The following is a 25615-nucleotide window of genomic DNA, read 5'->3' as shown; positions in this document are numbered from 1 at the left end:
TAAGTCGATATTTCCATTCAGTGATTCAGTCCTACAGTATTCCCCACATTTGTTCGAAATCTACAGTTGATGTGTTGCTCAGTTGAACAGGAGAAATTTCTTAAAAGGTTGGAGTCTATTCTGGAAAGCTCCTCCATGTGTGTGGTAGGCTCGCACTCCTTGCCCTTTGTCTGCCACAGCGTTAGGTTACATTGGAAGCTACCACCTGGCCTTGTGAAGACCAGTGCAGCCTATGAGTAAAACAAAAATTCACCCTGCTGTTTTCTGCCTGCTGGCTGGAGTGTAAGACTGCCCATCCAGATCACGGAACTCTTCTTGACACGTTGAATGTCTGGGGGCTCTGTTGCTGGCTCTGACCTAGGGGCAAGGGCTGTTAACATCTGTTCAGGGCTGGGTTTTTCCAGCCCACAGAAAATCTTAGAACAGTCCTGTTTCTGTGCTGCTTGTCCAAGGTTTTAGGAAGACTACAAGCAGCCTCAGTGCTCCTCAGACACTGCCTGAGTCTGCAGCTTCTCGGGCCCTGTGCAGTCAGGAGGTGCATACAAGACCTGGGAGACAGAGGCTGGTTACACACACGTTAGCCACAGTGGTCCCTGCTGCCACTGGGGCAAGTTCCTGAGACTAACATAGGCCGTGTCCTAGGGAGCAAAGTTCTCAGGATCTGCCAGGGTTGGGTTTTACCAGTCCAGTACTAAGTGGTCCCTTTTTGGGCCGTGGTTGGAAGACAGTGATACATTCAGCCCTTTGGTTGTTCAGGGTACTCCACTCTGTCACAGTCACACAGCTCAAGGGTGTGCCCCAAGCCTAGCGAAGGGCAGCAGTGATGTAGTCTTTGTGAACTGGACCCACTGGAGTGTGTATCTTCACCTGAGCCAGGCAAATCTAGAGCTTCATTTTGTGAGCACCGTGATGCGTACTGTAGAGACCTTTGACCTGTATCATTTGAAAGCTTTCTGGGTAAGCTGAGCTCTGAGCTCCAGGGTGAAATCCTGACATCTCTTCTTGTCCTATGGCACTGTTGGAGTTTGCCTTTCAGCCCTTGATAGGAGGAGTGGCACTGCCCTCTGGCTGTGGAAGATATAAATCTTCAATTAACAGATATAGACTGGGTGGGGGCGGGGCATGGGACTGAGCCTGAGTTTTTTCTCCATAAGTCCTGGGATTCAGTTTCCTCTTCCTTTTCCAAGAGGAAGGCATCTCTCCGTATACTTTTCCTTGGAGCTGGGGGAAGGATGATGCAGGCACATGACTCTTGCTTTCAGTATGACCTTTCTTACGATTGTAGCAATGAGTCTCACCTGGCTACTGTAACTTGTGCAGTTTCTTTGAAGGTTACTTGGGGCTGGGAGGTTGTGTGTGTGTAAACAGAGTGGTGTTTCTTTGAGAAGGGGTCATATGAGTATCTTATTCAGCTGTGCTCTTGGTTCCCAAGAGAGGTAGTCATCTGTAAATTACATATGGTACTTAATACATCGCAAGTTCTATGTAAGAGTTGTTACACTGAATTGTTTCGGAAATGATAGAAGGCTCCACATGTTCAGAATGTATGTGGTTTTATATAGGTTTATTTTATTTTATTGGAAAGTCAGGTAGACAGAGTGGAGAGACAGAGAGGAAGATCTTTGGTCCAATGATTCACTCCCCAAATGGCCACAATGGCTGGAGCTGTGGCTATCGGAAGCCAGGAGCCAGGAGCCTCTTCCAGGTCTCCCAAGTGAGTGCAGGGTCCCAAGACTTTGGGCCGTCCTCCACTGCCTTCCCAGGTCGCAAGAAGGGAGCTGGATGGGAAGTGGGGCCACCGGGTGTAGAATAGGTGCCCATATGAGATTGTGGTGTATGCAAGGCTAACACTTTAGCAACTAGGCTACCGTGCCGGGCCCTAGTTTTAAAAATATTTTTATCTGCAGTTGGTTGAATCCATCAGTTTGGAGCCCATGAATATGGAGAGGAGACTTTATAGTCCCACAGTGTTCTTGGGACTTAGAGTACACACTACTTCAGCTAGAAGTAGTCTTGATTTGTTTCCTTGAGCAGATCATCTTTGTTGGACTGATAGCGTATTTAGGGAAAAGTGGTAGACGGTATCTTCTTAGTGGAGAAGATGGTATTAAGCTTGCAGACTACAAAAAGGAATTCAAGAAGTGGTAGTAGTCTTACAGCGGTTGGATAGCATTTCATACTCAAACTGTGTGTGTGTAAAAAAGCAGATATCCTCACAGTGCTCACTGTGTGTGAAGTGAACCCTGGTGTTGGAGAGTTGGGATGAGATGAGTGGTGTGCTAGATCACCAGGTGCCGTTCGGTGTGAGTGAGGAATACACAGAGCAGAGCAACCTTGCTGCTGGGGAGGCTCTGACGGTGATGTGAATGAGAGAAGCTACTGAGTGTTCTTGCACGAGTTTGGTCATGCTGAGACTGTAGAAGATGAAGAAACTAAGCAACTGAAAAAATAATGAAATGGATAAAGTAGATATAGAGGTTTTTGAAAGAGTAGTGAGGAAGACCTCTTTCTAGTGATGAGGTTTGAACCAGAGGAAGTGAGCCACGTGAGTGGAGGCAGAAGAACTGGCAGGACTCTTGTATTTTGGGAAGGCCATTGTTGATGTAGCATATACAGAAAATGACGCTTAGGAGTGCCATTCATTTATCTAAGTTCACTCAGGTATTCTTGGAGCGGGAATTGAAACCTGGGAGGCTTGATTGCGGAATCAACCAGTATTAAGAGGCAAGGGAGAGAACGCAGAGTAGCAAGTTTAGTTGGAGAATAGTCTTAGGGTCACTGTAAATTTTTCAGGTTCATTGTAAGAATTTAGGATTTTATTCTGATTGTGATGTTGAGTCAGTAGAAAATGCCTAGGAGATTGAATTGTGATTGTAGAGTGCAAGCGAGAACTCTGGATTCCACATAGTAAACATTTGGTACTCATTTGTGTGTAGGGAATAGCTTCAATATGTCTGCAGAAATAATACGCAAGATTTCTTTGGCTTAAAATTAAGAATTCAGTATTTTATTGAAGATATGCATGCTTGTGAATGTGTGTATAAACAAACTGTAATGAACTCTCTGTTAATAGGTGCGAGAAGATGTACTAAATTCATTGAATAACAACTTTCTTCAAACACTAAACCAAGCTTGGAATGATCATCAAACAGCTATGGTGATGATTAGAGACATATTAATGTATATGGTAAGTAAAAATTTGTTGCTTTTGTTTCTTTTAAAAACTAATGCACTTGAAACATAGACTTTCTGCCAATTTTAGTCGTCTAGTCATCTGATGTGGAGGGTAATTTTTTTTTATAATCGGTAATTTCATTTCAGAGGACAGCTTCAGCATGTGGGAATGGAGTCTTCATTGTTCCTTAGCGAACTGATCAGAATGGAAAACTGAAAAGGAATGATTGAGTTTTCAGCACTTAGCCTCAGTATGAGAAATACTGAAAAGTCTTAAAACAGCGCTCCTCAAATAAGAGTGGTTGGATGACATTGTGAAGGATGAAAGCTGAGATTTATCTTAAAGGTTTTAAAACCTAAGTCCATATATTTTCAGTGACGGGAAGTCATAATAATACAAATAGTTGTCTAATAATCATACTCGAATAGCTGCTGTCTTTTTCTACTAGTGAGTTCGGGTTGGCTTTATTATTGTTGCACTAGACTTAGGATTTTAGCGATATTAGCCTCTTCAGGTGTTGATTCACGGTTCACCTCTTCTTGCCGAGTTCCATTGTTGACTGCCAAGAAACATCCTCCATAGCAAAACAATTTGGAAAATTCTGACTTGAGCTAAGCTGCCTAATTTAGATTTGTTTTTAAACATTAGTGTGATTATAGAATGAAGCTAGAATTCATCAAGTTTAGTTACTCTATCCCTGCAAAATTAACAAGTGTAATGGCTTGTTATTTTAGTTTTTATTCTTGAGAATTAAACATAATGATTTCTGTCCAAGGTTTTATGCTCTTCAAACTCTTTATACTTGCTCGTTTTTAGTTGCAGTGAGAGCTTATACTAGATTACTCTACTTGATAGATTAAAACTGGAAAAAATTTCTGTTGGGAAAAAACATTTTCCCAATTTTCATTCCAAAACTGTTTCACATTAACAGGGAAAAAAGTCACAATATCAGTTTCTTTTGACAAGTAGAAACTTTTTCTAGTTTGGTATCGTGCACATATTCATGTTACTTAAAAATTCTGTTATGTTTCAGTTCCTTTTCTCTCTTTTCGTTTGCAGTGAACTCTCAGACCTTGAATCCTGGTCCAGCCTTTTATGACCATGGTCAAGCAGTTATGCATACCTGAGCTTCCTCGTTTATACAGTGAAAATAATGTTGAACAATTTGGGTAGAGTGGCTGTGAGGCTTACACGAACCATTCATGATGAGCCCTGCTCTGTAATCACATACTCAGTAAAAGTGAACTACTGTTAATAATTTTTTTCCTTCCATCTTTTTATAAAACCCATCTGGGGGTAATACAATATTGGATAAACCTCTGGTAACTTGGTTTGGAAGAGGCTTCATGGACTAGATGTAAGATCAGCCCTGCATTCCGCCCTCAGGTAGCACTCTTCAGTCAGCTTATTCCATCAGTGGTTTTCCTACTACCTCCAGCTCTTGCTTTGTTCCTCTGAGTAAATGAACTCACCTTCCACTTCCACAAGCTACGTTCATTCTTTGCCGCTAAATCTCAACTTTATGTCTAACATCTCCCCTTCTCTGTTTTTCTTTTTCCCTCTTTATAAGGAAAGTGATCTTTCCTGTTACTTCCACCTTAAGTGTTTTTGGAATCTGCACCAAAAGGCATGTTTAGACCACTCCACATCCTCTTCCTGATAGATTGCTGTCTTCTATTCCAGAGTCTCTCATCTGGCTCTCACAGCTAAATATCTCCTAAAAAATTGCTTTCTCCCTTTCTCAGATTTCATTTACTTTGAATTTGCTCCAGTTAAGCTCTACCTTAACTATTCTGTTGAGTTTTGCCCTTAAAAGGACCACCAATGTATCTGCATCTCCGAGTTCAGAGATCACTGCTAATCCTCAGGGTGCTTGGTTGTTCAGTAGCATGTGGCACAGCAGATGGCCTTTCTTTGCCCAGGTGTTCTTTCTGTGGTCAGCACTGGCCTCATACTCCCTGCCCTCGTGGCTGTTTCTCCTCAGTGGACCTTCCCCCTTCCTATTCATTAGAATCGTCCTTGATACTTCATCCTCACTCTACTCTTTATAATGCACTCTGTTACTCCCATCGCTTCTTGTGCGTCGTGCAGTTAATTCCCAGATAATGTCTCTCACCTTAACCTCTGAGATTGAGACTCAACATTGATTCTCTAGTCGATGGCTCCCTTCATTGTGAAAAGCACACTTGCTCGCTGTGTCGACAGGAGCTTACAGTTACTGTCATTTTAGTTCATACATGAAACTTGGAAATTCCGTGTCGGGTCCTTCCACCACTCTTTCTACACACATCTGTTGCTACAATCTGCAGTTTTCCTGTGCTTCTGTGTCTGATATCCAAGACTAAGCCACCTGTGTTTCTAGGAGTATTTATAACTCGTCTTAGAACATTCACTGGGATCTTTCCTGTTTTGTTTTCCATGTTATTCCCAGAGTCAATGTTTTTAAACGAATCTGATCATGGTACTGCCCTTCTGAAATACTTACCTTTAATCTTAGAATCCTCACATTTGTTATGTTTGGAAAAATGTTCCATAATGTTTCTCTTACTCATGTGACTCTTTCCTTTGCATCTTCAGTTAAATTCCATGTATGCTTTTTCAGGCTCATGTACTCTCTTCTCTCATTGTACTTGGTACTTGTAACGTTGTAATGTTTATCACGATCATTACAGTAGGTCTTCCTAACTGTGGGATATGTTCCAAGTGGATGTTGTGTGAAAGTGGGAATAGTTTCAAACTATAAATTATGTATTCCTATGTATATGCTCCTGTGATAAAGTTTAATTTATAAAATTAGGTGCAGTAAGGATTAATGGTGATTAACAATAATAAAGTAGACTGGTTATAGCAGTATGTTGTAATACAGTCGCCAGTATCAGTACTCTTGCACTTGAGGCTATTAAATAGAAAATGGATTACGTGTATACAGGCTCTGTGAAAGTGTGACAGTTGAGACAGCTCCTAAGGGGTAACATAGTGTGGATACACTGGCCTGATGATTTTAGGCCAGGTAGAATGTCATGGCTGTAGGCTTTATCACCATTTATAGAATGGTGTATAGTTTAAAACAGGATTTATGTCTTAGGTTTTTCATCTAATTTTTGAGCTTTGGTTGATCATGATGTGAATAAAGGGATACTATTATAGTAACTTAACAGTGTGATTTCACCACTAGTGTAAACCTTATGAGGATGGGGATGGTGTCTCTTTAACACCTAGCACAGAGCCTTGCCCAGGCTAGTTTGTTACATATGTGTATCACAGACCTAACAGGCCATTCTTTTTTTAAAATTTTTATGAAAAGTGTTAGATTAATTAAAGTATATTTTCATGTTCCATAGGGTAATTTTTCAATTTCGTATCTTCCATTCTGTCATTTAAATTAGTCCACTAGCTGCATTTTAAAATAAAGGTACAGTTCATGTATATTGAAATGAATTGGAATATTTAAGATGGTTCTGATAAATATTTGCCATTCTTGATTCACTGCTTTAGGCAAGATAAATCTGTGCTTTTTAAAATTTTTCTTCAGTAGAAAAATATGTTTTCCTAATGACATCTGTTACTGTCCATAGGCAGCTCGGTTCCGGTATGTGGACAGAGCATGTATGCCCTAGGTGAACTGGCTGTACCTGCCTCAAGCCCCCTGTTGGGCTGTTCTTCCTGTCATTTTCTGTTTTTGACTGCTGGTATTTTGGATGTCAATTTCAGAGAGACAAGAGGGAAAAAGTTTCATGTGCTCAGCTAGTTGACTTTTAGATTTTGTCTAAAATGTTGTAAATGAGCTCTACTGTGTAGACACTATGTGAAACACTTTTTTTTCTTCACCAAATCTTTAAAGCAAATGAAATTACAATTACAAAAACTTGCTCATGTAATTTTGTTATTTGCCAAGTTCATTGTTTGAGAAAGAAAACTGTGTATGTGTGTTTATGGGCCTGGAAACTTCCAGCCTCTGGCACTCTTCCTGTTCTGATGTTTGAGACTTGTGTTGGCAATTTCATTCATATTTAAAGAAATGATTATGTATTTAGCTTTTAAGATTTGGAGTGGTTAGTGTAAAGTTCATATAAAGCTTTAATTATACAAGAGATTGATGAACTGGAAAAGTCTTCAGTATTTCAGAGAAAAATTGATTATACTTGTTAAGTAAATTTTTTGAGGGTAGAAATGAAGTGTTTTTATTTATTTGTTTTTATTGGGAAGACAGATATAGCCTCAGCTGCTTTCCCAGGTCACAGGCAGGGAGCTGGATTGGGTGGGTTGGGGCAGCTGGGACACGAACCGGTGACCATATGGGATCTGGGATCCCAGCGCGTGCAAGGCAAGGATCTTGGCTACTAGACTACCACGGCAAACCAGAGTGAAGTTTTATTTAAGGAAAAGGAAAACAGTATGATCAGAGGAGGTGGAAGAGAGAGAGATCAAACACAGGTTATATGATCTTAATTGTTAATATGATCTAGACTTACTGATATTGGTTCTTTTTTCTCTTATAGCAGCTAATAATTATCAAAAGAAAATTTAAGTTTTTGGCTAGTCTTTTAGGTTACCCAGGGGTTAATGGCTCTGCATGAAAGCTTATAGTGAATTACAGAGTTCTGTGTCTTCATTTGAATATGTCTGTGCTTTCAGTCATATTCACGGAGAAGAAAGGCAGAGTCACATTCTTAAAAATTAGAGGGAAAAATGCATAGGCACAGCTAGAAAATAACCTGAGAAAGGAGCAAAGGTCACTGCTTCCTTGAGCTGTGTAAACATTAGCAAGGATGCGTAAAAGGTGAGTCTGAATGAAACAGCAATGCTGTGAAAGCAAGAGAAGCTGAGGCAGTTTTCTGGGAGATTTGGTCTGCTTGATGAGGTAGGAGATGGGACATCAGAGGAGCCGTGTCCTGAGTTACTGGGATCTTGAGTGGGGTCGCTGGCTGAATGGTGCCCTTCCCCTTCAGCATATCATTACTGATGTCTGAAGTCTGGGAATGGTCACCTGTATTGCACAAGAAACTTATTACATGTGGTTAAGGATCTTTAGGTGAGTTGATCTCCCATTGGCTTAAGATATTCACAGTGGTCCTTAAGAAATGCGGGAATGAAGTCAGGGTGGATGATGTGTTCAAGGAAGCCAAGCTTGGAGTGATGCTGCTTAAAGTTGGAGGAGGAATCGCTAGACTGCGGAATATGAATGGGCACTAGAAAATGAAAATGGCAGGGCCCGGCGCAATAGCGTAGTGGTTAAAGTCCTTGCCTTGAACGAGCCGGGATCCCATATGGGCACCGGTTCTAATTCCAGCAGCTCCACTTCCCATCCAGCTCCCTGCTTGTGGCCTGGGAAAGCAGTCGAGGACGGCCCAAAGCGTTGGGACCCTGTACCCGTGTGGGAGATCCCGAAAGAGGTTCCTGGCTGCTGGCTTTGGATCGGCGCAGCACTGGCCATCGCAGCCACTTGGGGAGTGAACCATCAGATGGAAGATCTTCCTCTCTGTCTCTCCTCCTCTCTGTACATCTGCCTTTCCAATTAAAAAAAAAAAGAAAGAAAGGAAATGACAGGGATTATTGTCCCCCTGAGATCCTGGCTGGGCATCTCTTTGGCTTTAACCCATTGAAACTAATTTCAGTTTTCAGAACTCTAGAACTGCAAGAGCATAGATGAGCCACTTAACTGGTAACTTGCTGCAGCTGCACAGCGACACTGATACAAGGAGCTGGAGATGCAGTGAGTGTGTAACTGCAGGGAAAGATCATTGAAGTCAGGCCTCTTAGTATCTTCCAATAGTGAGCTTGTATCTGCATGTGGTTGCAAGGAATTTCAATAAAATAGAAAAAGAATAGGCATCACAAGGGAGTGTATTAAATTATTTATTAGTATTGATGTTGTAGTTACCAAAGGTAACGGCTGGCAAACAGCAGATCTGAGAAGAATGGGACTTGTTTACACTGCCAAGGATAATTTCTGTGCCCTTGGAGGTGAGAAATATGGTTAATTGGAGGTGATGTGTTTTATAGGACTGTGGGTTTTGATGTGTTTAGTTCCAGAAAGCATTTCTTCACAATATTCTGTATTGTACATGTAGAGAAGTTTTAAATTAGCTTTATTCTGGGAAAAGATAGTCTTCCTGATACGCTTTTATACCTTCGGATTGAAACCTTTAAAGAAAAATGATAGGGTTTGGTGTTGTGGTTCAGGTCCTGGCTGCTTGTTTTCCAATGCAGCTTCCTTTTCTAATGTACACCGTGGAAAGCTGTGGAGAGTGGCTCCAGTCCTGGGGTGCTCGCATCTACTAGGTTGGCCCGATGAAGTTCCTGGCTCCGGGATTTAGTTTGGCTCAGCTCTGGCCAGTGAACTAGAGGATGGAAGATTGATTTCTGTTTCTTTCTTTCTTTCTTTCTTTCTTTCTTTCTTTCTTTCTTTCTTTCTTTCTTTCTTTCTTTCTTTCTTTCTTTCTTTCTTTCTCTCTCTCTCTCTCTCTCTCTCTCTCTCTCTCTCTCTCTCTCTCTCTCTCTCTCTCTGTCTCTCTCTCTCTCAACTGCCTTTCAAGGAAGAAAATCTTAACAGGATCCCATGATTTCAGGGCTATTAATTTTCCATGCTTACAGATTCTACTTTTGCAGAAATGATTTATTGAAGACAGACTTTTTTCTTAAGGTTTATTTGTATTTAAAAGGCAGATATGCAGAAAAAAAGGAGAAACAGAGAGAGCTTCCATCCACTGATTGGCTCAGCCACAACAGCCAGAACTGAGCCACTGAAGCTTCCACAGTTCCTGATTTGGCTCCTGCTCCACTGCTTTCCTGAGCATACTCACAGAAAGCTGGATTGGGAGCGGAGCAGCTAGAACTCAAAACAACACCCACATGGCACCCTGGGACTGCAGCCAGAGACTTAACCTACTACTCCATGATGCTGTCCTCCCAAGACAGGCTTTTGTCCCATGTGCTCCAGTTTTTGCATCTGATGTTAACAATGACATCTTCTTATAGTAGGGTCAGGAGTCAGACCCTAACCATTTATATAAAATAAAGCTGGTATATCTTTATAACCGCCTTGTGTGCTTGAAAGTTGTGCCTTGTTCCTCTTGCCTTGTGTTTCAGTTCCCTTTGTTTTTATCCTTCATATTTGTTTCATTCTCGTTGTTAATTAAAGATGTTATTTACTTTTCAATTCCTGGTTGAAACAAGTAATAGAACCCTAAGCACTTTAATCACCATGTCCTAAAATTGGTTTTTTATTTGGTACAATGATTTCGTCGATTGTTGAGGGAACCAGATGTTTATTTGGTATTTACATTGCCCAGCATGAAGTAGACCCTGTAGTGGAGTTGGAACACTTACTTCGTGGTGTGAAGCAAGGGGAATGAAACTTTGATACTTGGGACTGCTTCCAGTGTGTGTAGGAAGTTTGGAGGAATGAGAAAAAGTATTTATTGATGAATTAAGGCACACAGCTTTTGCTTAACTCATTTAATCTCTGTGGGTAAGGTTCCTATTTATCTGTGAAAATCATTTACAGGATAAAAACTTTTTATGTTTTGGAGAGGTGAAAATTTAATTGGTTGGTCATAGTCATCAACCCTGGTAATAGCATGTATGACTCCACACACCCCACCACATAGTTACATGTGCAGTTTCACAGTGTGTGAGTGGCTGAACCATTTGTGGAATCTGCTTAAAGATAAATCAGATCATTGGAAATTTTAGGGAACTTTTGGCTGTGAAGTTTTGCACTGTTTTAAAAGCAACAGCTGGATGTGATGTCTTGAAAATGGCAGTTAAGGTAGAAAAGAGGTGTCGGTAGATTTGTATTAAGTTGATCACAAGTTTTCTTAAAAGTATTTTAGATGGGTTTATATGCTGTGGTTGACTAGAAGTCTACCCAGTACCACTTAGAATAGCAGACAGCACTTGTCTAGGCATGCATGTGCCAAAGCACTAAAATTTAAGTATTTAAATATCTGAAATATTTCAATTTTTTCTTAGTCCTCACAGTATGAAACTTCTATTTTGGGCTTACCTTAATCCTTTCTTGGGGTGTCTTGGGTGAAGAGAAAATTTAAATTTTTATTAGTTGCACTAATAAATCTACCCATTTGGTAAAATTTATTAACCATCTTTATGTTTTCTGTGTTACTGATTTTTGTTTGCTTCTCCTGTTGGCTTTGGAGAGATGTTGAAATCTTCAGGTTGCAGTACGGATTTGGAGACTGTGTATCCTGTTAATTTATGTACTTGAACCTTATAAGTGACTATAAATTTAGTGTTGCTTTCTCCCCTTGTTGAATTATCTCTAAATTTTATGAATTATGCCTTTGATTTTAAATGCTTCTTGCCTTAAAGTCTATCTTGTATCGGCTTTCTGTTGATTATGTTTTTTGTTTGTTTCATTTTACTTTTTTTAATTTTTGACAATCTTTGCATAGTTAATTTGGGTAAAAAATGTTCAACTGCTATAGGGAAGTGGGTAAGACTATTATTTCCATATTGTTTCCTTCATGTTTAAAGAGGGGTATTTAGGGAGAAGGCCCACCCAATTTCCCACCCTCCCCACGTCCCGGATGTAGGGCATGCTCCGAGTTTCTTGCTCAAGTGGTTTTGATGGTTCGCCAATTATGAATCACTGCCAGTCTTGCCACTGCAAGCACGATGAGGTTGTTAAAGAGTCCACTGATTGACATAGTCCATCGTAGAGTCTCTGTTTGCCCCATATTTCGCTGCCAACATATTGCTGAGATGGTTGATTGACCTTGACCTGTTCTGTCTTCAGTCTTTTCTTGGTTAGGGTTCTGAGTCCAGCATTTTGAATGGGGAGATCTCCAAAGAAACTTTGTCTGAGGTGTTCTCCGACCAGATTTTTGTATGTACTAGCAAGTACAGGAACCGGCACAGTCCATTGCCCCGATCAGCTGGTGGTTGCGATCGCTGCGTTGGTTGTGTTTTCAGCCCCGACTTCCACTGGAACCAATGGGTGTTGCAGTCCAGCCTGCTTTTGCCCAGCACATACCCGGCCCTCGCATAAACCAGTGGGAGCTGCAGCCTAATTGGAGCGACCTACAATAACCCCCACCAGACCCACCCCCTACCCTGGTTTGCCAGTATGTGTAGCAGACTAGTCCAGTCTGTCCCATATCCCCTTCTGCTCATACATGTCAATGAGTATTAAAGCCTTGTTCCATTTAACCAGCTCAACTATGCAGCCCTCACGGATGTTGGGTGCCTCTCTGTCTAGCCACCCCAGCCCCATCCTAGTTTTCGTGTTCTCCAGTGGGAGTGGTAACCCAAGAGGGAGGAACCCACTATTTCCCTCCCAGGCCACTCCCACTCCGGGATTGTGCACTCTCCAGGTGGTTCTGTGGTTTGATTTGACAGAATTAGTCCCCAGTGCCAGCTTCTGCCAGCTGATGCTGTGGCTAAGCCGCAACAACCTTCACCCACTCTAATTGTAGATTGCACCAGAAGTAATAATCAGCCCAGCCTGGCTTTTCCCTGAACTGGTCCGCATGAGGTGCACAGGTGTTGTAGCCCTGCCCAGTCTGGTCTGCCCCCATCCCAGCTCACGCTCTCCAGTGGGAGTAGCTGTCCAGCAAGGGAACCACCCCTTATTCCCCTGCCGGCTCCGCCCCCTCCCTTCCTGGTTCTCACATGTGCTGGTTGGGAGCTGCAGTCACGTCTGGTACAGGGAACCTCACCTTGGCATTCCGTATTGTGTACTGGTTTTTGTCGACCGAACCCAGCTGGACTCACATTCTGTTTTGGTGCTTGGATTTGCCAGTGGATGACGAGAACTGATTCATCTTGGTCTTCCCCTGACCCATGCCAAATGTATGCCAGTGGGAAACTTTCCATGGCCTGTTCTGGGCTGTTTCCTATCATGTTTCTTGCGCTTACCTGCCGGGCCTGTGTCCTGCCAGAGGAGTTGGCCAGGCTCCTCCATCAAAACCTCTCCCAGTGCCAGATTTTGCGCATAGCAGTGTGTCCATGAGCCATCCCTACTCAGTTAACCTCCTGTCTTAGCAGGAACAATGGCTTTTCCTGACTGGCCTTCAACCCAAACTGGTCCTTGCTGTTGGATGTTACAGTCCAGTCATGGCTCGTCCATACCCACATATGGCTCACACATGACTCAGTAGGGGTTGAGACCTAGCCTATTCCATCCCATATCTACCCTGGTCCTCCAGGACACCAGAGGGTGTTGGAGTCTGACCTGGCTCGGTGCATCCAATCCCAGTCCACACTTGTACCAAGGGAGACTACAACCATTTCCTGATCAGAACGCAGCCCCCATTCCAGGACACGTGCCCCTTGGTGGGAACCTCAACCCAGCTAGGGTGTCCCCTTAGCTCCCCAACTGGGCCTGTTCCCAGCCGTAGATCACGCGCCTGCCAGTGGTTGCTCTGACTCAGCTTGGCTCAGCCCCTCACCTGTCCCGACCTCTGCCTTAGACACTGTGGCTTAGTGTTCCTGGGTCATGCAGACCAGTAGGTGCAAGAGCCTAGCTCGGCATGACCTGTGCTCCATCCTGGTATCTAGTTTTGCTTGTGGGCTAAGGTTTGCTCAGTCCTGCCCAGTCCCCCCTGTTCCATTACCAATTGACACATTACCCAGCTGTTGGAGCTACTTTGCCCAGCTCATCCGACCCCCAGGTCTGGACCACGTGTTCATCAGCGGGAGCTATGACTCATCAAGGGAGTTTCCCAAGATGCTCCACTTAATCCACTCCCAGACCCAGTGCCTGGCATAGTCTGGCCTTCCATTTGGCCTTGTATGAGCTGGTGAACGTTGCAGCCCAGCCCACCCCACACCCTATTCAGGATGCACATTTGGGTGCTGCTGCCTTGACCAGTCCAGACTGTTGTGGGTTCCTTTACCTGTGATTGATGGCAGGCTCCTTGGTCACACCTAGCTTAGTCCATCACCACCCCAACCCTTGAGCTAACCAGTGGGGCTAGAATTTCCACAGGGTTTGGCCCACACATCCCTCACAGAATCTACCCCTGGATATGGTTCTCAAGTGCTAGTTACTGTAATGGTCCTGCTTAATGTGACCCTTCTCCTGACCCATCATCATGTCAGGTAACAGGATATGATTCTGCTGGACAAGCTCTGAGCCATAGCTTTTGCATGGACTGGTATCTGGTGGTCAGCATTGTTCAGTGATTACAAGTTTTTCAAAGGAAGAGTTACTGTCATTGGGAATCTTTAGGATCGATTTACATCCTAGAAGCTCAGTGGGTTCAACCTGGAGCTACCTAAGCAGCGATTCAAAGAACCAAAACCCCAGAGTTTTCCGGCTGGGGTGGCCAGGCCCAGGGACAGCTCACCACGTATACGTGGTGGCTGGCATCTGAGATCCAGGCATGAGACGCCCCGTCCTGAGACCCACCAGCAGCCGGGAGGCTGCTGAAAGTTTAAACTCCCAGGCCCAAGGTTGCGCCCCTCCCCATTCCCATTCACTGCCCCATGAGGGCGGTGCGTGGACCCTGAATCTGCCCAGACACAGAGACTTCCCCCTCGGTGTACTCACCCCAAAGGGAGCAGCCCCCCGGAGCCCAGGCAGGCCCGGGGACAGCTCACCATGTGCACATGGTGGCTGCCGTCTGGGATCCAGGCATGAGACGTCCTGTCCTGAGACCCATTTGATTGTTTAAATAGTAAGTTCATTCCCATTTTTCCTATTCAACTTTGCCATATCCCTCTATTTAAGGTGTGTCATCTGTGCCATATAGTTTAGGGTTTTAATTCCTTTTGACAATTTTAGTTCTTTCATTAAAGCTTCTGGTTAATTTACAGTTAGATTTAAGTTTAAATTTCTTCTCCCATTCTTTTGTTTTCTATTTGTCTCATCTGTTTTTTGTTTGTTTGCTTTTCTTTAGCTCAATAAACAGGTTTTGTTATGCTATCTCTCTCTTATTGGTTTATTATATTTTATTTTGGGATTTGCTTAGAGATTACAATATACATTGCATTGTTTTTGTTTAGTTTTTGTTTTGCTTTTTGCCACATTCTGAGTAGTATAACAGTGTTAGAACATTTCTGTCTGAATGGGTTTTTTCATGCTGGTTTTCAGGCATTTGATCCTGGGTGCTTTTGGGGTTTTGGTTTATCTTTGTTGGAGGAGGGAGGGAAGAGATCTGTAATTTTGGATTATTTACGTGAAAAATTGTGGCAGTCTTGGGTGTTATCTTCAAAGGAAGTTTAATTTTGTTCTATCCAGGAGGCAAAGTACTCAGAGACCACCATAATCTTGTAAGCTTTATTAGCACTGTTTTGTTTCCGTGTTGCCTGTGCAAAGAGGCAAATTGAGGAAGCACTGCTCTTGGCCGGACCCAGGAGCTGTTGACCAGGCTGCTTCCCAAGTCACTCTGCCTTCACTGCTCACACTGATGTCAATCTAGGTCTGCTGGGTCTCTACTCAGCTGTTCAACTTTCTAGGGCTCCTCTGTTTCCTTGTTTGGGTTCGGCTTTTGTGGGTTGAGGGTGGCTTATGTTACGTTACGTTACGTTACGTTATCTTTTTGATATCTCAACCTCTTGCTTAGGCACTGTATCGGTAAACATTTTAGTGGAAATTGCAGAATTTCTGGTCCTTTGTATTTCTCTCACCTTAAATACCTTGGTCTATTAAATCTTAGCTGCCCAATAGCCAGCTTCACCTGAGGTTTTTGTCCTTTTTTATTTCTAATCCTTCACATAACAGCAGATGACCCATGGGGACAGTGAAGGTGAATCTAAGACTCCTTTTGTTCTGGATTTCTGACTCCGGAAGTCCAGGTTGTCTTTTTTGTTCTTCGATGCTGTTAAATAATTGGGTTTAGGGCTTTGGTCTTTAAATTGCAAAATAACATGAAATTTGCAATTTTACCAAACTTTAAATGTAGTTTATTGTTATAAGCACACTCATGTTGTTGTGCAGCTATAACTAGCATCAATCTGTACAACTTCTGATCCTGAAAAAACTTACATCTGTTAAATGATAACTTCTCATTTATCCATCCCTTCCAACTATCATTCTGTGTTTTTTGTTTCTGTTTTTAAAAATGTATTTAAGGGGCTTGGCGGCGTGGCCTAGTGGCTAAGGTTGTCGCCTTGATCCCATGTGGCCACTGGTTCTAATCCCGGCAGCTCCACTTCCTCTCTATCTCTCCTCCTCTCAGTACATCTGACTTTGTAATAAAAATAAAATAAATCTTTAAAAAAAAATGTATTTAAGAGACAGAGCAAGCTCCAGTTTGCTGGTTCATTTCTTAGATGCCTGCCGTGATTTGGGGACTGGACTGGGCCTAAGCTTGGGAGCCAGTAATTTTAATCCAGGTCTTTCAGGTAGCAACTGCCTCTCATATTCGCATTAGCAAGAATTGAACCCAAGCATTCTGATATTGGACACAGGTGTCTTAACCATTATAACAAATACTGACCTGCTCGTATGAATTTGACCACTCTGGGTGCCTTGTAGAATTAGAATCATACAGTAGGTATCTTTTGGTGGTTGGCTTATTTAGTTTAGTGTAATGTCCTTAATGTTCATCGATATTATGACCTGTTAGAGATTCCTTCTTTGTAAAGGTTGGCTAAAGGGACCATGCAAAAGCTCCTCACCTTACAAGTTCCAGGATCCCATATGGGTGCTGGTTCTTGTCCCAGATGCTTCAGTTCCCATCTAGCTCCCAGATTGTGGTCAGGAAAGGTCCGAACTCTTGGGGACCCTGTACCCACTTGGGAAACTCAGATGAAGCTCTTGGCTCCTAGCTTTCAATCAGCTCAGCTCTGACCATTGCAGTCACTTGTGGAGTAGTGATCCAGTAGATTAGAGATCTTTGTCTCTCCTCTCTGTAGATCTATTTTTAATAAAGTAAAAAAATAAAGGCTGGATAAAACTCCATCGTTGTACTACAGTTTGTTTATCCATTCATCCATCAGTGGATACTTGGATTACTTTTACTTTTTACCTGTTGTGAATAATGGTCTTATGAACATTGGTATAAAATACCTCCAAAACCTGCTTTTTAAATCTTTGTAATTTACCTCTGGGAGTGGAAATGCTGGAACATAGGATAGTTTGTTTGTTTGTTTGAGGAACTGACATAATGTTTTCCATGTGTCAACTTAAATTCCCATCATCTTTTGTATAAGGGTTCAGGTGTTTCTCTTTGGCAATAGTTACTATTTTCTGGGGATTTTGGATAGTAAGTTTTCTAAGAAGTATGGGGCAGTAGCTTTTAATTTTCATCCAGATTTTACGTTTGCTGAGGAAGTTGGTCTTATGAATGCTTTTCTTTTTAGGACTAGAAGTGAAAATATGTGGAATAGCATTTGAGGTAGATGAGAAAACTGAGACATAACATACCAATGTTATACACCAAGTGAAAATGGTAAAGATAAAACTGAAAACACGCTATCTGGTTCTAGACTAGTATGGGTTTTTTAAATTACTTTTATGTTTTTTAAATAATTATTTTTATTGGAAAGCCAGATTTACAGAGAGCAGTGACAGAAACGAGTATCTAATTAGCTCTAGTGTATGCTTTGTTTGATACCACCGCATGCTCTTCCCTGACATGACTGTTGAAAATACCCTTATTGAACTTTGTCTTGCAGGTAAATTGAGTAATAAGAGTTGTGTTTGAATTTTATTTTCCAGATTTTTTGATACATTTTTAACTTTCTATTTATTTTGTTCCCTGCCTGAGTGGTTTAGGTCAGTTACAAAGGCAGTCATTGAACTTTGCATTAGCATTATAAGTGTTAGATGTTGTGATACATATGAAGTGTTTATTGGTTAGCTTCTCAAGCTAACCATATGAATGAAATCAGATGTTGAAACAGTCTTTTACCCAGCCCTGTGAAAAGGGAGACATAAGATAGTCCCCTTGGTGGAATCCTTCCTCTTGATCTGTGAAGACTCTTGCTGCCCATTGCAGGCTTAGTTGGTATAGGATAGCAAACCATGATGAGGAACTATAAATAGAGACGTAAAATGTGTTTTTTCTTTTAATCTGGTGATGCAATTCACATTCCTTTATGTAAAAAAAAAAGTGCCTCACATATTAGGATTTCAGAATACTTTTTTCAAAACAGTTTATCTTTAAAGCGCTTGCATTTTGGTTTTTCAAAAGCAAAGGAAAGAACTACAGACTTGATCTTTTCTAAGCTCTCTGCGGTAGACAGGAAGATATTATCAGATACATACAAATATACTTTGGACAGACCCCGAGATTAAAGTACTTTTAACTTTGGTTTTAATATTTTTTTCCTCGGGCTCGGCAGCGTGGCCTAGTGGCTAAGGTCCTTGCCTTGATCCCATATGGCCGCTGGTTCTAATCCTGGCAGCTCCACTTCCTCTCTATCTCTCTTCCTCTCAGTATATCTGACTTTGTAATAAAAATAAAAATAAATCTAAAAAAAAAAAATTTTTTTTTCCTCTATAAGGATGAGATTTTAATCTTGTTTATGTTTTTGGGATTGTGTTCATTTAGCTAATCAGAAGTTAAGCAGAGTCAAGACTTCAGAATATCTTGAAGAAAATTAAATATTGTGGAAATGTATGAAAAATAGAAATCATGATGTTGAATGAGCAGAGATACGTTAATATTGTGTGTGTAAAATGTGCTGTTTTACATCTTAACAAAGGGAGAGTCATGTTTGAATGTTTGGAAAATGCTGTTTACTCATTGGCGAAATTCCAAGCAATAAAAAAACCTATGCCCAGTCAGCAAGCATTCTCATGTGTATCAAGTGCACAGCCCAAGGTTTCTGTTTGGCCATTATTTAATGGTGATTAGTCTTAACTGTCCTTAATTATGCTGTTGACTTGGTATTGCTTGTTCTCTTACTGCTACACTTAAGTTTCTGGGTTTTTCCTTCTTTCTTTATTAGCTCTCTGGTTTCTGTAACTAAATTCCAGGATTAATATTAAGTTTTCTTAATGTTATGCCATTTAATTATAATCATTATATACAACTTGATAATCTTATTTTTTGAAAGAGAAAGATTTATCTCAGATTTTGAAATGAAAGATTTAGCTCTTAGAGGCTCTGGTTCCTTTGTCCTGTGGATTGAACTGTGTGTTCTGCCTTGCCTTCCAGCTGTGTTCTCATGCTCGGCTTCTTCTCGAAGTATCCTTCCCCATGCACATCTTACTCTGGGTAGTTCAGCAGCTGATCCTAATCCTATTCTTTATTTTTGCCTGTTACTTGAGATAGCAGACCTTTGCACACCTTTTTCTCTAGTTCAAACATCAATGCTTAGGATTTGAAGGAGGCAGACAACAAATCAAATAGTTTTAAAATATATCTTCATCCTCATGTAACATCACTTTTGGATCTGAGGATTAATCTTCACAGATGATCATGTTAGAGTCGTGACTATTCTTATTAACAACTCTGAAGACCAGAATGAGTGACTTAGGATCTCAGCAGGTCAGTAATAGAACTGGACTTCATAAAACAATCCCGAACTCCACATCTCTTATTCTTACCACTGTAGTAAGTTTCACATTCAGAAGTTTATTATAACTGATGAAGCCACTTTAGAGAACAGTTTGGTAAAAATCATACAACTGAGGCTGGCATGTTCTCCTATGTTCTGGCATCCCAAGTGGGCACTGATTAATGTCCCAGCTGCTCCATTTCCAATACAGCTCCCTGCTTATCGTCTGGAAGAGCAGCGAAGATGGCTCAAGTCCTTGGGCTCCTTCTGCTCCTGGGGGGCACTTGGAAGAAGCTCCTGGTTTTTGATTGGCTCAGCTCTAATTGCTGGTGGCTGTTTGAGGAGTGAACCACCAGATGAAGGACTCTCTATCTCCTTTTCTTTCCCTGTAAAAGCTGTCATTTGAAAAAAAAAACATTACACAGCCTGGTAACCCATGCTTACAAACAGTAAGAAAAATGAAGGTATGGGTTTGGTACTAAGATGTAGTTGCTAAGGCTACTGCGGCTGGCATTTTATGTGAGCACAGATGAAAACTTAGAAACTTCATGCCTTAAGAAAGAAAACTGACATCAGAAACTACACATGATAATTATAGTGAATGTCTATTAAATATGTATAAGGAAAGCAGGAATGAAGTTAAGTCTAGGCTAGGCTTGAGAAATGTTTAGGATCATGAACATAATCTGGAGCTGAATTATCACAAAATTTACATGGCTCTAGAAACCAGTGTGTATTGTCAAACTATATTTTTTTAATACATCTGATTTATTTGTGAGACAGAGAAGCACCCCCAGCCCCCTATCTGTAGAAAATACTTGAGCAGCTTGGGATGTACATGCCTTTAGCAGGAACTGAAGCCAGACATCCCAAAACCGCGTACTAGGCTGTTTTGGGATAATAACCTTTAGGCTAATCATCTACTCCCTGCAGTGTGCTGGGTTTTGTTTCTTTGTTTCTTAAGATTATTTTTTCCTATTGGAAAGTAGACAGAATTACAGAGCGAAAGATCTTCCATCTGCTGATTCACTCCCCAATCAGCCACAACAGCCGGAGCTGAGCTCATCCGAAGCCAGGAGCTTCTTCTGAGCCTCCCATGTGGGTACAGGGTCCCAAGCTGAGTCTCCCACGTGAGTGCAGGGTCCCAAAGCTTTGGGCTGTCCTCACTGCTTTCCCAGGCCACAAGCAAGGAGCTAGGTGAAGCGGAGCAGCCGGGTCACGAATCTGTGCCCATATGAAATGCCAGTGTGTGCAAGCTGAGGACTTTAGGCTACCATGCTGGGCCAGGCCCCTGAAGTATGTTTCTGGTGCAGATTTTTATGACAAATAAATTCCACTACAGTAAAGCCAAAAAAAAAAAAAAAAAAAAAAAAGTGTCTCAGAGGTGTCACTGCAACATTCTGATTCACTCTGAAGACTACCTTCTATACCTTCTCTAAAGCATTTACTTGTAATTCTTATAGGTACTCCATGTGTTCTTTCAGCAAAAACAAACAGTGCTTGATAAGCTTATTTTGGTGCATAATGCCTGTTTTCTATGAAATATTTTAAAAAGACTCACTTGTCAGAGTTAGACACACATACACACACACAGAAAGATCTTCCATGTGTTAGTTCACTCCCCAGATGGCCGCATCAGCCAGGGGCTTCATTTGCGTTTCCTACAAGCGGTAACGGGCCCAAACAAGTATGCCATCTTCTGTAGCTTTTCCACAGTTACTATTAGGGAACTGGATCAAAAGTGGATATGAACAGCCAGGATATGAACTGACACCCATGTTTCCAGGAATTTTTGAAGATTCCCAGTATAGTTCAAACTAAAGAACTTGCAAAATTAACAGTATTTCCTGTTGTAGTTGTGAAACACCCTGATAGAAGCGTCTCTCACAGCTCTTTTGTTTCCTTGAATAAAAATCTATTGTGTTCTTAGTAGTTGAGTTTTGTACTTACTGTGAGTTGTGTTTGATTTCTAGCTATCTATCCCAGTTCTATTGGTTACATTGAGTGAGAGTGATTCTGTGGAAGGTAGTGCTTTTCTGTGCCACAGAATTCACAGCTGTGAAAATTAATACTGAAAATATTTTGAAGCAGTGTTAAGTGCTTATTTTTGTAATAGGGATCTCTGTCATTGCCTTTTAAATTATTAGATTGTTGCAGTGGCTTTTTGCATACATTTCCTCTCATGCTGAAGAAGACATCCTAGGATGACAGTGGGGATAAGTTGGGCTGAGAGCTCGCTTTGAGAGTAAAGAGAAGATTCAGAATCAGGATGGTGCAATAGGGTAAGGACGCATTTAAACAGAATAATTAGCCAGGGTAAAGGAAAGAGCACAGATTTCAGGAGATAGAAGAGGACAGGCCCATGGCGAAATGGCACTTGGAAACTAACAGACTCGGGGACGCAGTGGAGACAGTGCTGTGGTGTTGCAGTGACCAGATATCCTGGTGGCAGACAACAAGTGTTTCCCAAAGCTGCACCAGCAGCCAGGTGGGAGGGGAGTGCACCAGGAGCTGAGGAGGTGAACCCGGGCAAAGAACTACCCGTCCTGCTGATTCATTTGATCCAACCTGTAACAGAACAGCAGGAAAAGGGTGGATTTCACAGCCCAAACCTACCAGGGCCACATCAACTGCCTTGTGTGTTTTTTTGTAGTGAGGCAAAGGCTATGGGACTGGAAGGACAACAGCAAGCTGTGCATGTTCTAAACCAGGAGCCAAACCTCTTTCCTGCTCAGTGCATTGTACTGATCCCACAGAAAAACAGTACCCACGTGGCATCCTATAGTGTTCACCCAAAATAGATCCAGCTAGCTCCCAGACCTGAAAGCTAGCAGATCCAGAACTCCACCACTGTGACTTCAGGCACCATTTTGTACAGTGTGGCCATGTGGAGGGACATCAGCGAGCTGCGCATTCTCTGAGCTGGGAGTAAGCTCACTTTCAGCTCAGTGCATTGTGCAGTTCTCAGGGGGATAATAATACTAATTTTGGCATCAGAATAGATCAGGGTCGCCTTCAGACCTAATAGCTGGCAGGTACTGGCACAATGAGCACCACCAGCAATCTCGTTATTTAGATCACCTGGGTTTCACCTTAATCCTGAGAACTGCTCAAACCAGAAGTGGGAGAAAGGTTGCACAGACAATGACGCAACGATAGCGCAGGATCACAGGAGATGGAGAGTGGTGACCCAGGAGCTGGGCTATGGAGACTGTGGTGAAAGCCCAACAAGAATCCAGACCTGAAACTTGCAGGAGGGAGTGGCACAACAGATGGCAAACAGAGAACTGGGTACCAAATGCAAGAAATAAGATCTAACTGTAGACCTGTGGGTAACACAGCTGAGAAACCTGCTGTAAGGAGAAGAATCTGCTAACCAGAAATACAATGACCAAGAGAAAAAGAGAGACAAAGGCTCAATGAATATTACTGAAGTCTGCCCTGCAAAATGGCAAAAGCCTTTGCTGACCTCAGAGTGAACTGACGAATACATCCAGGAATTAGGGGATAAAGAACTTAAAAAAAAAAACAAAAAACAAACTTGTCAACAGTGAAGAAGCTCAACAATGAAGAAAAACATACAAGAATTTAAGGAATATGTCGAACAGGAAATAGCAACATTGAAATAAAATAAAGCCGAATTATTAGAAATGAAGGACACAATAGAGCAAATTAAAAATTGAATGGAAAGTCTCAGTAATTGAAAGAGAGAAAAGAATCTCAGATTTGGAAGACATTTCTAGTCACAATGGGGAGATAATCAAAAGCTGGAAGCAGAGCTGGGTCAGGCTGAAAAAAGCATTCAGGAATTAAGAGACAATATTAAAAGACCAAATGTAAGAGTTGAGGGTTCCAGAAGGAGCAGTAAAATAAGCTGGGGTAGAAGTTGTATTCAGTGAATGAAAACTTCCCTCATCTGGAGAAAGAATTGGGAAACAAGATCCAGGAGGGGCACAGAACTCCAACAGGCTTGATCAAAAGCGGTCTTCACCAAGACACATGATAGCCAAGCTCTCTTCAGTCGAACATAAGGAAAAGATCCTTAAACATGCACGTGAAAAAAAAATCAGTTGACATAAAGGAACCACAGTGAGACTCACAGCTAACCTTTCAGAGGAAACCTCACATGCCAGAAGACAGTAGGATGACATATTCCAGATTCTAAAAGCAAAAAGAAAAAGTTACCCAGCAAAGCTTTCTTTTGTCTTTGAAAATGAAATAAAATTCTTCCACAGAAAAGAAAAGCTCCAAGAATACACCTCTTCCAGACATGCCCTACAAATGATACTTAAAGATGTTCTTTTTTTTTCTCTGCTCATTTATTCATTAATTACATTGTATTACATGACACAATTTCATAGGTACTGGGATTCTCCCCCCTTCACCCCAAACCCTTCCCCCATGGTGGATTCCTTCACCTTGATGCTTAACCACAGCTAAGTTCCGTTGGGATTCTCTCATTACAAGCTCACACCATACATAGAGTCCAGCATCCCACTGTCCAGTCAAGTTCAACGGCCTCTTAGGGAGGCCCTCTCAGGTTTGAAGGTAGAGCCAGCAGAGCATCACCCCGATCAATTAGAAGCTCCAACATATCATCAGCAACAATCCAGGTACGATGAGACTGGTGCAGAGTCCACTGATTGACATAGTCCATCTTAGAGTTTCCCCTTGTCCAGTATTTCGCTGCAAGCATATAGCTGAGGTAGTTGATTGATCTACTCCATCTTCCATCTTTTCTTGGTTAATGTTTTGATTCCTCCATTTTGTTCAGGGGAATCCCCAAAGAAACTTTGAGGTGTTCCCAGTCCAGGCTCCTACATGTACTAGTAAGCACAGTGCCCGCCACAGTCCATCACTCTGATCAGCTGGTGGTTGTAACCCCTGGGTTGGTTCTATTCTCAGCCCTGACCTCCATTGGAACCAATGAGTATTGCAGCCCTTCCCGGCTCTGCCCATCACACACTAGTCCCTCACCTAAACCAGTGGGAGGTGTGCTGGTTGGGTGCTGCATTCCCTAATGGCACAGGCCATTTCGCCTTCGCATTTTGCGTTTTGTACTGTTTTTATCGCAACCGAACCTGGCCAGGCCCCCACACAGTTCCAGCGCTCAGACTTGCTAGTGGATGACGTGAACTGACTCAGCCTGGTCTGCCCCCAACCCGAGCCAAATGTATGCCAGTGGGTCACTTCCCAAAGCCTCTTCTGGGTTGTTTACCTCCATGCTTCCTGCATTTATTTGTAGGGTCAGTGTCCCATCAGAGGAACTGTTCAGATTCCTCCATCAGACCCCTTCGTGGTGTCAGGCTTCACGCATACCAGCAGGTCCTTCGGCCAGCACCGCTCTTCAATCCATTCTGGTTCCTGCTGTTGGAAGTTTCAGCCCAGCCACGGCTCGTCGATACCCACATATAGTTCATATATGGCTCAGTTGGGGTTGAAACTTAGCCGAGCCCGTCCCACATAAAGATGTTCTCTTGACAAAGAAGAGGAATAACAGCTACCAAAACCAAAGGCAAATGTGAAAAACATCCCAGTAAAATGACGCAGAAGACTAAATCGAACTGTGAACAATCTATTGCTAAAGTTACAGGACCAAATCACTACCTATCCAAATTGATCCTAAAAGTGAATATTTAAACTCATCCATCATGTCATAGATTAGTAGACTGTATCAAAAAGCAAAACCTATCTGCAAAAATTTATCTCATGGATTTTGATGTTTTCTTTTTTAGCTTCATTTCTGCAAAATAGGTTTTTTTTCTCATGTTAAATTATTCACTGACTCATAGGTAATACAGTAGCATCATTTTCTTCATGAAGCTTATAGATTTTCATTTCTTCAAAGACATTATTCAATATCATGTTAGTTAACTTCATGGTGTTGTAAATTTGCATTTTTCTTCCTGTTGATTTTGTTTTGTAGCTTTTCATTTAAGAGGATGCTTCGTAACTGTTATAGATCTTATCCAGATGTGAGGATACAATGCAGTATGCATCTCTACTTCCAAATCAAAGATGGAC

The 25615-nt window shown here is 42.0% G+C and overlaps 1 protein-coding gene across 1 annotated transcript in view; it reads left to right on the top strand.

Moving 5' to 3' along the window:
• CUL3 (cullin 3) overlaps window positions 1–25615 on the top strand; it is a 101801-nt gene that overhangs the window by 45842 nt on the left and 30344 nt on the right. Inside the window, exon 3 of the mRNA XM_058665074.1 lies at window positions 3074–3187. Coding sequence (XP_058521057.1) covers window positions 3074–3187 — 114 coding nt within the window. The remainder of the gene's footprint in view (window positions 1–3073; window positions 3188–25615) is intronic.

This window comes from Ochotona princeps, chromosome 5 (assembly GCF_030435755.1).
Source record: "Ochotona princeps isolate mOchPri1 chromosome 5, mOchPri1.hap1, whole genome shotgun sequence".
Classification (NCBI taxonomy): domain Eukaryota; kingdom Metazoa; phylum Chordata; class Mammalia; order Lagomorpha; family Ochotonidae; genus Ochotona; species Ochotona princeps.
This window is presented reverse-complemented; position numbering and strand designations above follow the sequence as displayed.